General features: G+C 39.9%; 1 protein-coding gene across 1 annotated transcript in view; it reads right to left on the reverse strand.

Annotated features, from left to right (window-relative positions):
* Window positions 1-2,273: 2,273 nt before the first annotated feature.
* lrmda (leucine rich melanocyte differentiation associated) overlaps window positions 2,274-16,463 on the reverse strand; it is a 263,094-nt gene continuing 248,904 nt past the window's right edge. The window contains 1 exon segment of the mRNA XM_057341604.1: window positions 2,274-4,969. Within this exon segment, the coding sequence (XP_057197587.1) occupies window positions 4,890-4,969 (80 nt within the window). The 3' untranslated portion in view covers window positions 2,274-4,889.

Here is a 16,463-nt window from a genome sequence, read left to right on the forward strand (position 1 = left end):
TCACAATGCGGTAGGATGTAACCGCAGGGACTAAGCTGAGCGTAGCTGCACCTGGTCGTAGTTTCAGATGCAACAGATGTAAATATTTCTCACAAGTCCGGACGTAGTTAGGTCTGACGTTGGGCTTTCATCCAACTTTTTTACGTCCAGCTGGTGCAACCGGCCCCTGATGAGTAAATTATTGGAGATGAATTATTGATTTAAATATTTTTAGCTCATTTGTAACGACTGTTTCCCTTTCGGTTTTAAATCAAGACACAAAGTTCAAACAAGACATGAAATTTGGTTTTATTTGTAAATATAATCTCATATATTGTCGCTATTATTCCTGAAACCTAAAAAATGGAAAAAACACGACTTTTTAATAGATTAAATACTGTGTCAGAGTTGACAAGCACTTTTTAATAGATACTTGCAAAACCCGGTGACAAAGGGTGACTAATATTACCGATTTATGGCATACAATAAAAATCATAAAATATGGAGAAAAGTGGTTTCAGAAGGAAACGTTATAATAATGTAATTATAATGAATTAGGCATATTTATATTTAATTTATGTGTAACCGGTCAAGGTGACTCGCAGTACCCGGACGAGCGGTAGTTTGGAGCAGTTGTAATCCGGGAATAACAGACCTTGGAATGACATGACTGGCCAATCAGAACGTATTCCAGAGCACTGTGTAATAAAAGTGATAAATCTGTACAGGTCATCTTTTATTCAAAACATTAACTTCCCCCGTCCCTCTTTCTTCTGCACAATGTGTGTTTTGGCGTGGTCATGGTACTAAATTGACTGTCCAATGGTCAGGCTCCCAGCAATCCAATCACATACCGAAAGATGTTTTACGTCATTCCAAAAACCATTTTGCTTAGACATGCAATTTAAAAAAAAGGCCACAACTTCTTTTCCATGCCAAACAAGCACCATGGAGCAAGTATTTCACTGGATCAACCTAAAACTGGTTTACTTGGTTGGCTCTGGTATAAGAGAAGCCATATACACCAGAAATCAAAACCCACTGCTTGCATATTGATGTTATGAATACACAGTATGACAGAAAAATAAACCTGTGCTATACGGCATATTTCAACACTGTGCAACATTTCGAAAACCTTTCTAACTGTGATTGTTTCATTAACATTTCCCAAAATGTGTGATAATGTAGTAAAGCTCCACCTTTTCCTCTCATTCTCATCCCCTCCCGGCCCTTCAAAAAAAGAAAGTCCCATGCAGGTCAGAGCCCACAGGTTGCTCTCGACTTCACACCTTATTTATTCGCCTTTCTCGAGCACACACTCGCTGTGGAACACACGTGTGTGTCAGCATATGTCTTCTCGCTGCACTTCCGCCCGCCTTCTAATGCTGTTTATATTTGTGAAGCTGCTTGAGATGAGGCCTTGACGAGGATGGGAACTGACACTCACCAAACTCGGTATGTCCCCCAGCCAGCACGGGCGGCTCGGGTGCTGTCAATTCCGGCTACATCAGCAGCAGTGGCTCAATGGCAGCGTCTCTGACACATGTCACAAAGTTTTAAATGTCTGTTCTTTTCATGGGGACGACTGGGTGAGCCAGCCGGGGAAGAGTTGACATTTTTTGTGGTGGGGGGGACTTGTTGTGGCTTCCTCTCGCTGCCTCCACTAGCTGTCAGTGCCAGTTTTCTCTGAACATATCACAACACCGACAAATAAACCTTGTCATTTAGAAACGCCCGCACTAGTGACCATACTTTCCTGCAGTATAACAGGAGCGACGCACCAGCACAGTCTCATAGGGCCGAAGACACAAACGTACTGTATGCGTATGCGCACACACGAATATTGCCGTCTCAAACACACCGTGTGAGGGACGCACGCAGTAACACACACTTGGACCGATGCGGGCGTAAGGCACAACCTGTGACCCGCACGGCCGGTGCACATGAAATCATTTCTCGGGGCTATCTGTGACCTTTCCCTTTGAGCGTGCGCTTCACATCGCTGTGCTCCGGATGCACATGCTTTCCTTCACATCCAAAACTTCAACTCGCGTTGGCTGGGCTAATTTGTCTGGCATACTTGGGAGACCGTTTAACACACGGCAATTAAGCAAGATGATGCCAGGCAAAACCATGCCATTAATAATGAATGTTCACAAGAACAAAACAAAAACCAAAATATCCAACAACTGTAAATCTCAGTCGGTTAAGAAGAATAAAAATGATCATAACGGCCTAGCTTGCTGTAGCTTATTTAAAGAACGATAATGACTCGGACTTTCAATGTACGTAAATCATTTTAATTATTGTTTCTTTAAGAAATCAGAGGAAAGATAAAGAAAAGTCGTCTAAAGTAATGTTTCGTGATACACAGTGCATATACAAGAATTGCAGTACATAATGCATTATTCATAACATATTTTCATTACAGACATGAGTAATAGACAAATGCAAAAAAATATTTCTAACGTAAAGATTTAAAGTATATTTTAAATCAGTCTATATGTTAAATAAGTATTTTTGATCACCTTTTCACTTTATTGCAATTCACATTAATGGTCCTTTGGTGTGACAAACTTAATGCAAATGAAGAGTTTGGTTCCAAAATGAGATGTTTTTTTATTGTGGATTCCAATTAATATCAATCAAACTGCAGTTGGTTTGTTTTGATTTAAGCCATAATAACTAAAAAAATACAGCTACTAACACAATAAAACACAATAAAAACATGATTTTTGAATTTTTTTCAAATGGAGTTATCTCATTTTGGAACCAAACTCTTCAAATATTCCTGTTTACTTAACATCATGACACTGTACAAAAATTTTATAATGAATTGACCATATGCACAGTTACTTCCTGGTTTTCGATAAGCCAGCTCAGGCATTTCTGGTGACAGCTCTATGATGTCAATGTACACTAAATGCCTTCAAAAAGTGTGAAAAGGGATGATTGAATGCAGTGTTGTCCCCTCGTGTCGCTGAAATGTAAACATCTTTTCATCTTGTTTTACGTTTAAACAACTAAATTGCTGTAAGGGATCACTATTCACCTGACTCGATTATAAACGAAGTACACAGTATTACACTACTGATGCTGTTAAAGCTACCTCAAAAAATTGAAGATATCCCCACATCAATGGGTGACGTTTTCCAGCTGGTTTATATTATTGCGGAAGTTCTCAAAAGGACAGTTCGCCCAAAAATGAAAATTCTGTCATGATTTATGCACCCTCAGATTGTTCAAACCTGTATACATTTCTTTGTTCTGCTAAACACAAAGGAAGATAGTTGGAAGAATGTCAGTAATCAAACAGGTCTCATCCCCCATTGACTGCCATAGTAGGGAAAATAAACACTATGGGAGTCAATGGGGGATGAGGTCTGTTTCGTTGCTAACATTTCATTTTTGGTGAACTATCCCTTTAAGAACCTTCTGTGCATATGGTCAATTGTACCATAATTAATGTTGTTGCAATACAGTCCTATAAGCACAAAAACCAAGCACATCTCCAAACAGGGTGCAGTTCATCAGTAGTGTCTACACTTGTTTATGTCTTCTACTGTCATTTGTTGGGGATTTGTGGTTAGTTGTGGTAAATATAAAAGCTTCAGTGCAAAAATGAAAAATCTGGAATGTGATATTTAAAACAACAACACAACAGGTAGAAAAACAAATTGGACAAACACAAAACATCATTCTTACTACAGCTAATTTACTTAATCTCTTAAATTTTGGCCAATTTTTTGGCATTTGTTAGTAAACTCTACTGCTGGCCACTGTAAGTTTCCAAAACACGTAAACAGAAAGACATAAACAGAAAAAAGAGGAAGGCATTAACGTGAATTGGTCCAAAAATCACATGAGGAAACAATCAAAAAGAACGAGGAAAGTTGTTGCCTCCACACACGCACGCACGCACGCACACACACACGCACGCACAGACACACACACGCACGCACGCACAGACACACACACACACACACACACACACACACACACACACACACACACCTTCTCTATTTCACTGGCAGAGTTGCTGTCTTTCTTTGCTCTGTTCCTCCGGAGGAAGAATGAAATAAAGCAAAGCTCATTACCTCCTTTCACAGCTCCTCCAGGCTCCTGCACCACAACAACTGCCCCCGCAACACGCAAACCTCACACACGACACGCACATGCACCTCACATACACACAAACATACACATGCCACAGAACCTGAAGTCTGAAGAGCCTCAAGAGCTCTAGTTTTGAGAAACAATCATACTGAAAACATATACAAAACCCACAGATTAAATATGAAAGAATTATGTTCATTATGGGTTCATATTCTCTAGTGTTAATTCACTTTCAAATGGGTTTGAAAGCTTTGAAATACTTCATAACTTTTTAATTGGGGAGAAAACCTACAATGACGTAAACTGACATTCTGCCTACAGTGACATGACGTGCACGATTATCGCATCATCATGCAATAAGCTGTAATAACGAATGAAGTGTAAAACTCATCTTTCTCTTCAACTTTCTCTTTGACTTTGAGAGAGGCTCATCCTGGGCTTCTGTGTGGGCAGCCCGCAGCCTCAGGTGGGACCTCTGACCTGCGGAGAGCGGCGGTCGGACCAGGCAATCCATCATGGAGCCGCGGCTGTCAGGACGAGCACTTGGCCGCGCGTGTGTCTGTCACCGCTGCATGGAGGGGCTGCTTAAAGGCAATCATGTCAATCTGGATGGCAGGACTCAGCCGGAGCGAGTGGGATGAGAGGTGGCATTGAAGGCGCACTCAGTAGACGGCACTAGAGGGCTGTGTTTGGGCTGCTTAAAATGCGTGTGGCAACATGTATATTTATAATAATATGTAGAGGATATCTTTGTAAAGCCCCTTTGCGTGTCTATCCGTTGACCTGTCTGTCAGTCAAAGCTGGTCATTGCGGATGAATCGATTGCCCTCCGAGTGCTTGCCGTAGTAGACATAACGGCACTTGGTGAAAACCCCTGAAAGTGAGAGAGAAGAGCATGTCAAAATGACATTTAACTACACCGTCAATGTCACGCTGACCTGATGTGAAGTCAGCTGTGAAACTATGAGGTGCTATGAACTGCTGGAAACACAGTAGCAGCACAAGCCTACTTCCAAAATGACATTGTTTCAAAAGATTTAAGTATGCTAAATATCTTGTTTTTGTCGTTGAGAAGGCAATACCATCATTCTGCTAGAGGAAAAATATGTTGCACACAACAAGAGACGATTTGAATAAACCTTAAGCATCTGAAACGGAAATGCAACCTGTTCATATGGATACTGAAATGAAAACGCACAGTTCAAGCGGTATGTGTGAAAAAGCAGCCGCTAATGTAAACGGGGTGACCACCGCCCAACAAACCAAATGTGGGACAGGTAATCCCTTTGTGCGACACCATTGAAAGGTAGCGCGAAACTGTGATATAATAATGGAATGAAAACATTTTTATATAATTCTTTAGCTCATAAAAATCATTTGTTATTTAGTCCATTCCAACTACAACATAATTAAGGCATACATAAAATGTTACATAACATAAAACAATTTTAATGGCGATTTCAATTTAAGGTTCACTGTCTCTTTAAATTTTGAGCACAGATCAGAAGCGGAGTTGTCATGTTGTACACTTTGAAGATCTTCTCAAAAAGAGAAAACTAAAGGAATAAAGAACAAACAAATAATGAAAAAGAGTTTCTCTTTTAAAATGTATTATTGTTAAATAATGCATTTCATGATTTGCAAATCATTTTTATTATAAAACGGTCAGTTCTGGAAGTTTTTTGGAAACAAGCCTGCATGCAGTCACATTACAAATCTTTACTCATAAAAACATGCGTGTGTATAAAATACTGTTAATCTGTTGCTGTTTATCTGTCAAAAACCAGCCTGTCAGTAACATACCCACTCTACTCTAAATCCAGAATCTGTCATTTCTCACTCAAATTTCTGGCATGAAAGGTGTGTCGGGGGAGACAGTGTATCCGTCTAAAGTCTGCGAACACCAGAGAGACAACATTTAGCCTCGGGGCACCGTCTAGACAATAGAAAACCAAGGAACTGCTTTCTTCAGAGAAAGAAAAAGAGACGAGGACAGAGCGAGAAAGCATGCGTATCGATAGAAAGCTGTTTGCGCCTCTCCGCTGAATAGTTATGTTCGATAATGTGACCGTTTGCTTCGGCGTCAGTGATTCAGCCACTGTCCAAAGCCAACTGTGAAGATGTGTGACAGAGACATTGTGACAGAGCCTGGAAGCAACATTAACACTCCTGCAGGGCAAGAGCAGCACAGATGTCGCACGAGTCTATTTTTAATATGATTCACTCATGTGAATCTGTATCATTTCAAACATGACACCAGTCATGTTTAGTTCTGAATGCTGTGCACTCTTTTGCAGCAGTTTGATCTTTTATAGGTCCATTCATCCATTTGAAGAAAAGAGGGAATTTATGACAGGAATTCTTTTTTTAGGTAAAGGGTGATACAAGATATGTGCTCATGTACAATTTGGAAAAAGGAACACAGAAACGTTACTGTGATGGTAAAAGATGATAAATTGATAAATACTACAGTAGTGTAACATGGAATTTACTAGACCCCTCAAAGAATACCATGTATGGTATTACCATTGTACATGTGGATGGATGGATGGATGGATGGATGGATGGATGGATAGATGGATAGATGGATAGATAGATAGATAGATAGATAGATAGATAGATAGATAGATAGATAGATAGATAGATAGATAGATAGATAGATAGATAGATATAGTACAAACCAAATTATATATCAAATTTGTAAAATAAAAAGAATAAGAGAACGCTATTAGCATCCAGAATAAAAGTCAAGGCAAAACTGCAGATGTACACTGTGGTGTACTGATATTGTGGTGCAGAGCATTAGCAGCAAATCTAAAATAAAATGTATTATTAATATATTATACAATGTAAATGTAATATTAAAATGATTTATTTTCATCTAAAATAATAATGCAAATGCATCAAACAACTAATGAACCCAGAATGTCCTTCTTATCATAACTGAGTTAGTACAAGTCAATGATCTCAAATGAAAGTGATAAATGTCCTGGCTACGACACAAGAAAGTGTTAACAACAGAAGCACAGCTCTGTATTGTTTACATCTTACTTCGGCATTCCTGAAACTTCTAGTTGACTGCAAGGCCTATAGGTGATGTGTAGAGTCAAGCCGGTGTGTTTAAGACAGGATTGTTCTGACATGCCAGTAAGAGAGAGAAAAATAAATGGAGGCAGCTGATGGATGTGGCAGACTGGAGAGAGGTGTCAGGGCTTTAGTAAATGAGGCAAGGACAAGTGGCATTAATGCTGTCAATGATCTCCTGACAGGAAAACGGATACCGCTCTCGCCGCCGTTTTTAAATAGACATCAAGTGCATTAATGACAAAAAAGGGCATGCTTCAAACAAAGCGCCTGAGTGATGGGCAAGCGGCGTCGTGGCTCCGAGCGCATCGCTAACATAATCCGAAAAGACAGTGTCAGAGCCGGAGAGAGACGGGCCCTGGAATTGCACGTACTGACAGAGAACAGAGATGAGGAGAGAGATACTGGTGCCATATTAGTGCCAAGCATATTCTAACACCAGTCTGGATTCTAACCAAATCTGACACCTTCCCACTCCAACGCTTCAAAGTGGCCGCTCCTCACCTTCCCCCATTGTGAGCGATCCGAAACCAGCCCGCTTCTCCGACGTGTCACTCCAGTCCCGCGCTCTCCTTCCGCAGAGAGTTAGTGGCGGGGACGCTCGTGTCAGCCCACGGGCCCGGGGACAAACTCAGTCAATCTAAATTTGGACTTTTGTAGCCTAGCGACGCTCATTTTCCCTGCCATCCCAGTGAGTTGAGGTGATCCAAACTGTGAAGTGTGAAGAGACGTCGATTCGCATCAGATCAGCCGTCTGCCCCCGCCCCGCCCCTTCTGAAGATGGGTGTGGTGGGGGGCAGGAGTTTGGAGGGGGTTTTGCGCTCCAGCTGTGGCAGGTGCCCTGAGGATGGAGGTTCTGCCGCTGGAAGCCTCTCAGCTCGTTCTGGTTATCAGAGTGTTGATTTCAGCTCGTACAGGACATAAGACTGGAAACCAACCGCCGGGCTATCATCCTGAACATCAAAGCGGTGATGTTTCCTCAGAGAGTCGCCCCTGCTGGAGTTTAGCCCCCTCGGCAGAAGTGAAAGAGAGATCACAGAGCAAAAGCAGACACTTCATATGGGTCAATAACCTGCTCAGGAGTTTTTTGTCTGGTTCTTTTATGTGATTCAAACATAGAGCAATGCATAAAATAAGCACATTTTACCTCTGATGTCATAAACATTTTTTACTTTTTGAAAGCAGATTCATTTGAATATTTTTGTAGAAATGTCAAGGTTGTGTAACAGTCCAGAAACTTTGAGAACAACAATCAATTTTAAATTATTATTATTTTATAATAATAATACGTGTTAATACATATATACAATTATATAAATACTAAAAATATAAGAAAATAATAACAACAAAAGAAGCTGTAAGAAACTTTCTAATTAAATTGTTAAATAAGTAATTTAATTTAATAAAATAATAATAAAAGCATTTTTGTATTTTAGATTTTTTTAATCCAGGTTTGTGTTCCAGGCCACATGGAGACGCAAAGAAAACCGATATTCAACCGATATTTCAATATCAATTATTAATAATAATAATAATAATACAGCATTCTGCTGTGACATACATAGGTTAATATAGGTGCAAATTCATACAGGATGAGTATAAAATAAATAAATAAATAATAATAATGAGTATAAAAGTTAAATATATAAATAATATAAGTGTAGCCCTATACAGGATGAGTGTTAAAAACAAAAATAATAATGATTAAATAATGAAATAATAATATACAGATCATTGAATGAGAATTTTTGTAAAGGTGCAGTCAATTATTATTTTACATGATTTTGACCATCAAAACATTTAACAAAATCAATTTCCTTCAGATTTCCTTCATCATTGAGGCTCATATCAGAGCAGCTCTCATCTGACTGTGGCTGATGTTGTCAGACAGAGAACAGCACATGATTAATAAAGTGCAGCTCAGTTCAGGGCCAGGTGACCACTGATGCTGAAACAGAGTCACAGTCTGACTGCTTCTCACATGATCCGGTGTATAAACCAGCAGAGAGCCCAGGACACATGTCTTCTTCCTCCTGCTTCTTTGAACAAAGATCTATGGGACGGCAGAGGCAAAGAGACGGCCAGGCTCAGGAGAGCATTTTTAGCGTAAACCGGCAGCTACAGTGATGCGTGATATAGTGCAGCCCGCTGCAAATTGTGCACGCAGCTGGACGTTCTGTTTATTACACGGGAGTGCGAGAAAAATCCAGGAGAAAAGGTAAAATGCAGAAGCAGCCATTTCTTACATAACCTGTTAGTGGAAAACAGAGCGGCTACTAGGAGCCCATGAGAATAGCTGATGAGCTGATAGCTAATATAAAAAAGAGACTGTGTCAGGACCTGGCTGCCTCTTTATTCCAGACACTCACACACACATCCACACGCACAGCCATTAAAGTGACAGATTAAACGTTTTCTGGAAGCTGATGTTTCCACAGTGAATATTCTGGCAGGGGAAAGGTTGAAAGCACTGTTCTCGTCCTGTCATACACCTGGTTGTTTTGGGAAAAGACGTGTGTGTGTTGGGGTTAGAAGAGCTTATTACAAACAACAAGAGGCCTCCAGAGCCCCAGTGTGACCTGCTATCACAGACCGAGAGGTGAGCGTCTGACGTCCTGGAAATCTGCTGCGTCTTTGCTTTTCTTCCTCTGGCAAAACTTCCGTAAAATCATAATAGCCAACATTTGTCACGACACCGTTTTAAAGTGTCGGGAAGTGCAATGTGAAAAGAAATGCAGAAAACAGCTGAACATACAGTAGTATATTTGTTTTCTAGACCGTTGTCACATACTGTACAAGTACTAGTTGGCATAGTTTTGCCAATATTTACACCCCGTTATTTTATATATACAGTATATAAATGAGCTACACAGTTCACTTATTTAGGTTATAGAACTTTTCAAGGTGCAGTGTGCAATTTCTGTGCAAGAAGTTATTGCAAATGTAGAAAATGAACTGTTTTCAAACGAACAACAGTTTTTCGAGCTGGTCAGGATGCAAAAACAAACAAAAGTGAAAGCACAGAATTGAATCGATCTATAGATCGGTCTCTGCCACAATGAACTAAAACGGCACAAAGCATTTTAATATAAAAAAAGAAATACCGCAGCTTTAGAGGTCTAAACACTTCATTTCTTAGTGTTAAACTTATAAATGAGTATTTAAGGTGCTTGTGTCATTTCTTGGAGGATCTATTGACAGAAATGCAATATAATATACATAACTATGTGTTCAGAGGTGTATAAAGACCTTACATAGTGAAGCGTTATGTTTTTATTACCTTAGAATGAGCTATTTCTATCTACATACACCGCGGGTCCCCTTTACATGGAATTCACCATGTTGTTTCTACAGTAGCCCTAAACGGACAAACTGCTCTACAGAGTAGGGTTGTCACGGTACCATAAACATGTCTTACGATACTATACCATCTGAAGTATCTCGATACCAAGTAGTATCATGATGCTGTGCCATGTTCATAATTCAAATCTATACCAAAAACACAGATTTAGATTAAACATTTTGTATTTACTATAGTAAACTGTATTATACTTTGCACTAGAATATGTTGTTGTATTAACTGTAGTAATTGGATAAATTGTAACAAATACTGTAGTATACTTAAATATTTACTATGGTAAGACTCAAAATCAATCTACGAGTGTGTCTATGAGTTTTAGTAGTTTACTGTAGTAAATACTAAAGTACACTAGATCATTTTTCACGTGGGAACTAATTCAAATGTGGGACAAAATTTCATTGATACAGCAGTCTTTATAAAGGGAAATATTAGGCTTACTTTAAATGCAGAACTAAAACGGCCAGTAGGTGGCGTCAATTTTCCAATGAGTTACTGAATCATTTAACCAACTCGTTCAAAACGCTAATTTGAATCATTATCTCATCCGAATCATTCAAAACACACATTCATTTAGGAGATAAACACAGCAAAAAGGATGTAAGTGTTCAAATGAATATTAATGCGCATATGCAACATTAACTACGGTACTACAGTTTCAAAAATAGAGAGGCATCGCAGGTATTTTGAAGCTTTAGCATCGCAATGCTACCGTAGTACACGGTACACCGTGCAACCCTACTACAGAGCGCGTTTATTAAATATATGATCTCCTTCGGCAAAAAGCGAAAATGTGACGACATCTTAGTTCTGTGTCAGCCACCGTAGTGCTTCAAAAGTGAGGGGGAGGGGTGGAGTGAGCCATTGGTTATGCAACCTCACCGCTAGATGCCGCTAAATTTCAAACACTGGACCTTTAAATTATAAAAGTACTAAAAACTAAAATACTCAGCGGAATCTGTTGAGCTCCTCTAAATGCAAGGACTCCTTAAGAGGGTTTAATGCTAAAGTGTTCTGCATACAATCAGCTTCCTTGTTTTCAAGGGCCATCGATATGGCAAGGAAAGACATATCCGAAGGATGTAGCTCCCAACATCAAGGTTATCTGTTCTCCGAGCTCTCTCTGTATCCCATGCTTTCATCACCTCTGCAATCAATCAGGGCAATAATGTTGTGGTAAAAATCAATTAACAATGCAATTAAACTTTCTCGATTATCTCAAAAGCCAGAAATAACACCTGAAGGGTGACAAGACAGACTGACATGTGAGAGAGGGTGAGTTATAGCTGTGAGCAGCTGCAGCTATTATATGACCACCAGTATATCTGTCCGTGTCCTTTTATCAACCTGAACCAACGTCCTGCATGGAGTTTCACTTACTTCAACTATCACTGTTCACACGTTTACGCATTCCACTGTTCTTCTTTCTTATTGTTTTTCTATGTAAACATGCACTATATAAACATCCTTAACACTGTTAAACATGTCGAGCTGCATTCTTTTGCCGTCTTCAGCGCTGCATATCATGGCTTCACACAAAAACATACATTCTGTATGAACGGCAGTTTATAAGGTTTCTAGTAGTTTCACAAAGAGGAGGGCAAAGTCTGATACCAAAATAAGAAGTCACAGCAGATCTGGAAGAAACTAGTTTTAGTGACATCCTAAAAGCAATGTTCCACATAATACTCTATTCACTTAGAGGTCAAAGACGCAGACAGAAAGTAAGAGCATCCTGTGAGATGAATATCCACACGCACTGTCAGACAGCAGCTGTGTTCACCATCTCCGCTCTGAGCGAGCGAAGGTTACCGTCCAGAGAAAAGAAAGGGGAGAATGACGGAGGATATTAAATTAGTGCCCTGGATAATGTCACTTATTCAATCAGAAGGAAAGCTGAAGTTGTGATGGTTAACTGGGCTTCATTTCAAATGGAGCCATATGCAGCTAAAGTGGAACGGCTTAAAGCCCAGAGCCCGGGATAAACCACAAACTACTGACTGATTCTGACACAGACACACATGTGCGCCATTGCTGTTTCTCATCAGAGATAATCTGAGGCTGCTGAGAAGAGAGGAGTTTGAGACAGCGCATCAATCTGAGCTCGAACTCTGAAGATGACAATAATGAGAATCATTCACAGAAGGTTTGGCCAAGAATCCAGAGGTCGAGGCTTATTCCCTACAAGAAAAAAAACGGTTCGTTTGTAGAACGAGTGAGAAGTGATAGAGCTTTAAAAGAAAACTCATACTTGAGCCCTGCTGAAATGCACAAGTTCCAGAATACAAGAAAATACAAGAAAAAAACCAATGCGCTTTCCGACGTGTCACTTATCTGTCGGGAGCCACAGAGGGATATTCATAACTTACAGCCTTAAACTGACATTTGTTCTCTTCCAATAAAAAATATTTAGTCCATTAAACATAAATAGCTGTCATTATGATGCATGCACTGCAGGCAGGCCTCCCCATTCCCTACTGATGTTTATTACGGCCGAACAACTGCAGCGCCTGCATGTTTTCAACTTTAGCGTATTGATTAAACTTTTAAATGGTTGCCATATAACCCAGGGACATCAGGAAGATTAATTTGCGTCAATGTTCATCTGTAATTCATTAGCCATTTATACCCCACATCCACATGGGCTATCAAGAAAATGCAGGCCATTTTTCACTCCGGCGCAGGCTTGGGAATGCGGTTTGAAAATTGCACCGCATACAAATAAGACCGGTGGCTTAGGGAAGAGAAAGCAGCTAAAAATGCTACCAAGGCCAAAACAGCATAATTGCAACAGTGCTGCTAATGAAACTAATGCTTCCTTCAAGACAGTGGCTTGTAAGAACACCACCGGTATATTCATTTTAGTATGGACATATTGCTGTAAACATCCCTCCAATGAGCTGAACCACGTTCTATTGATTCATCATCATTTCTGTAGATATCAGTATATGTAACCATCCTAAATATACCAAAGTAATACACAACACACCGGTGTAGTATTGAACACTGTGAACTATTTAACAATGATGTCGTGTGTAAATTTAATTGTTATGCTGAACACGGAAAGATCGTTCTGGGGGGCCATGGACTACAAAAGTAGGACAAAAAACTACAATGGTGCTCTCGAACCGTTTGGTCTCCCAAATTCTTCAAAATAGCTTCTTTAGTGTTTAACAGAATAAAGAAATGTATTCAGGTTTGTAATGACACAGTAGAATGGACATTTACATTCTGCCTAAATCTGTTTGTGGAGCCTGATGTGAGTCTGTTGAAGGCCCAGTGAAACGCCATCTCCATTACAGAATACAACCTTGTTTAAATAACACTTTTATACACATATGTGCATTATCATTTACTTTAGAGTCTCGCTTGCTTTGCTGTCAGAGCGCAGAAGTTCTATATAACTCAACTATTTGACTCAATATGATGTGCGTCTGAGGCCTGGACTCTGAAGTTCATTGGCAGTATATTTTATATCAAAACCAGATTCTGACTTTATTCTTTCTCTGATATACCGCTCAAGTCGGTCCAACCTAGAGCAACAAAGGTAAACACGATAGCCGAGCATGAACGCGGTCTGGCACCGAGTAAAGGTCGAAAATTTTGCTCTGAGGGTCCAGGGGGTAGTTTCAGTGTCCTGTCAAAAGAAAGCTTCTACATCGTGCCTCACAAGCTCTGATCAATACCAGCTTGATTTGACACACCAAGCCAAACATGTTGTTGATATTTCTTGATGCGCCCCTCGACTTTCGCTTTCTGCGATAGAAGCCTTTCATGTTTTTGAACAAGAGCCAGCGATCATGTCCTATTTTACCCAGAAATATTTCGCTGCGGAATGACCACTATGCGATTTTAATGGGTGCGCGTGGCGGTTTCACTTTTAAGAGGACACGGCGCTGCGAAAGAACAAGGCTCTCGTGAGATTACCACAATCAAATATTATGAATTGAAAGCGGCAGTATTCATTAATGAAGTCCTCAAACCCCTCACCTGATAAGAGCCTATCATTCTTTGTACTGCAACTTATGAAGTTGAAGAGGAAATTGAATTCTGGAGGACATAAATTTTGACTGAAGAAAGAGATTATAGTAGCAGCCTAATTCAAGCCCGGTGAAATTAATTTCAATGACATTTATTCTACATAGAGCGCGCGCGCGCGTGGTGCACAGTAGCTCTGGGCTCCGGAGATAAGGGGAAAGTCATTTGAGGTTGGGTGCTCCAGCAGTTTACAAAGCCTTAATCTCCTTGGAACAACTCATGGTCTATCATAAGAGGACTTACACTGCTGCTAACAGCCTGAATTCCCCCTGCTGTTTGTGTCAGGAAGGCTTCTGGCTTTTCAACTGTGAAAGATTGATTCATACAAATATGTATCGGTATGGTGCCGCTGATCATATTAGACTGTGAATCGGTGGGAGTTCGGTGTACAATTCACAAATGAACCGCAGCCCTGTCTTGAGATGACCTGATCAGTCATTATGATTTAATAACCATTTATGTCAAGGGCGTTAAGCATGATTTGATAAGAATAAAGTATTACAGGATGTACATTTTCGCAGGATGACCGACTGTTGTCATTAGCCATCGCTTTCTAATTAAAAAGGGAAGCCATTCGGACCTTAGCAAAATGTGAAAAGTTGGCTGATTTCTGTAATGGTGCCATTCATGGGAAGGTTGCTAGTTTTAAATGAGCTCCCGTGACATGATTCAATAACAATGCGGCGGTGAATTAATCATCGGTGAATGATCACTCCGCTTCTTATCGCTTTGACATTAGAGGTCGGGATGAGTTCCAGAGGGTCTAAATCAGTGTGCATTAAATATTTATTATCCACCCAAAACACCAAAAGAATGTCACAAGCACTTTAAGGTCATTACCACTACAAACCACATCAGAGACTGAAGTGTATGTGAGGGGTCAGTGAAGTAAAACCCCCCAAAATCAAACATTTAGGAGCGGTTTGTCAGACAGGGTTTAAAACTAGTCCTAGACTAAACGTTAAAGCTGCCGTGCCTACACACAAAAAAACTAGCTGCTCTCCATACTGTATGTTTTTCTGCCGTCGCGTTCATTCGTAAATATGTGTGCTTCTATTTCGTCCATTCGATTGAAATATCTGAAAAAGCAAATACATTTACCTGACCATAAACCCTCCCCTCGATGAAATCAAGTGGAAGAAAGAGGACAAAAAAGACGAATCAAAGCACCAGGTGTAAACAAAACGCATCTTAATACCAGGTATAAACAGGGCCTTTAGTGATTAAATCCTTTGTTGTTAGTTTATTAGTATTGAGAAATCACACAGTAATAGATGGATGTAAAATTTGGATTGCAGAATGTACTAAAAAATAAATAAACATCTAGTTATTCGATCATAACTAGATGGCAAATATAAGTATTTAGACACTTTCTGGTTGTAATATTTAGTGGAACATGTCCACAGTTAAAGGTGCTGTGTGTAATTTTAGGGGCATCTAGTGGTGAGGTTGTGAACTGCAACCAACGGATCACTCCACCCCTGCCTTTTGAAGAACTATGGTGACTGACACAGAACTAAGATGTCTCATGTTTTCGCTTCTTTGAGATAATGTATTGATGAAATGCGCTCTGTAGAGCAGTTTGTCCGTTTAGGGCCACTGTAGAAACAACATGGTGAATTCCATGTAAGGGTGTACGTACTGTAGACAGAAATGACTCATTCTAAGATCATAAAAACATAACACCTCATTATGTAAGGTCTTTCTACATCTCTTAACACATAGTTATGTATATTATATTGCATTTCTGTCAATAGATCCTCTAAAAAATGACACACTGGACCTTTAATGTGCTGAGCCACAACGGTTGTGGTTACTCTGATCGGACACGTGTGAACTTGATGAAAACTGACTTTAGCCAAAAAACAAAATGATTTTAAAATCAATT

Source organism: Triplophysa rosa, linkage group LG9 (genome assembly GCF_024868665.1).
Source record: "Triplophysa rosa linkage group LG9, Trosa_1v2, whole genome shotgun sequence".
Classification (NCBI taxonomy): domain Eukaryota; kingdom Metazoa; phylum Chordata; class Actinopteri; order Cypriniformes; family Nemacheilidae; genus Triplophysa; species Triplophysa rosa.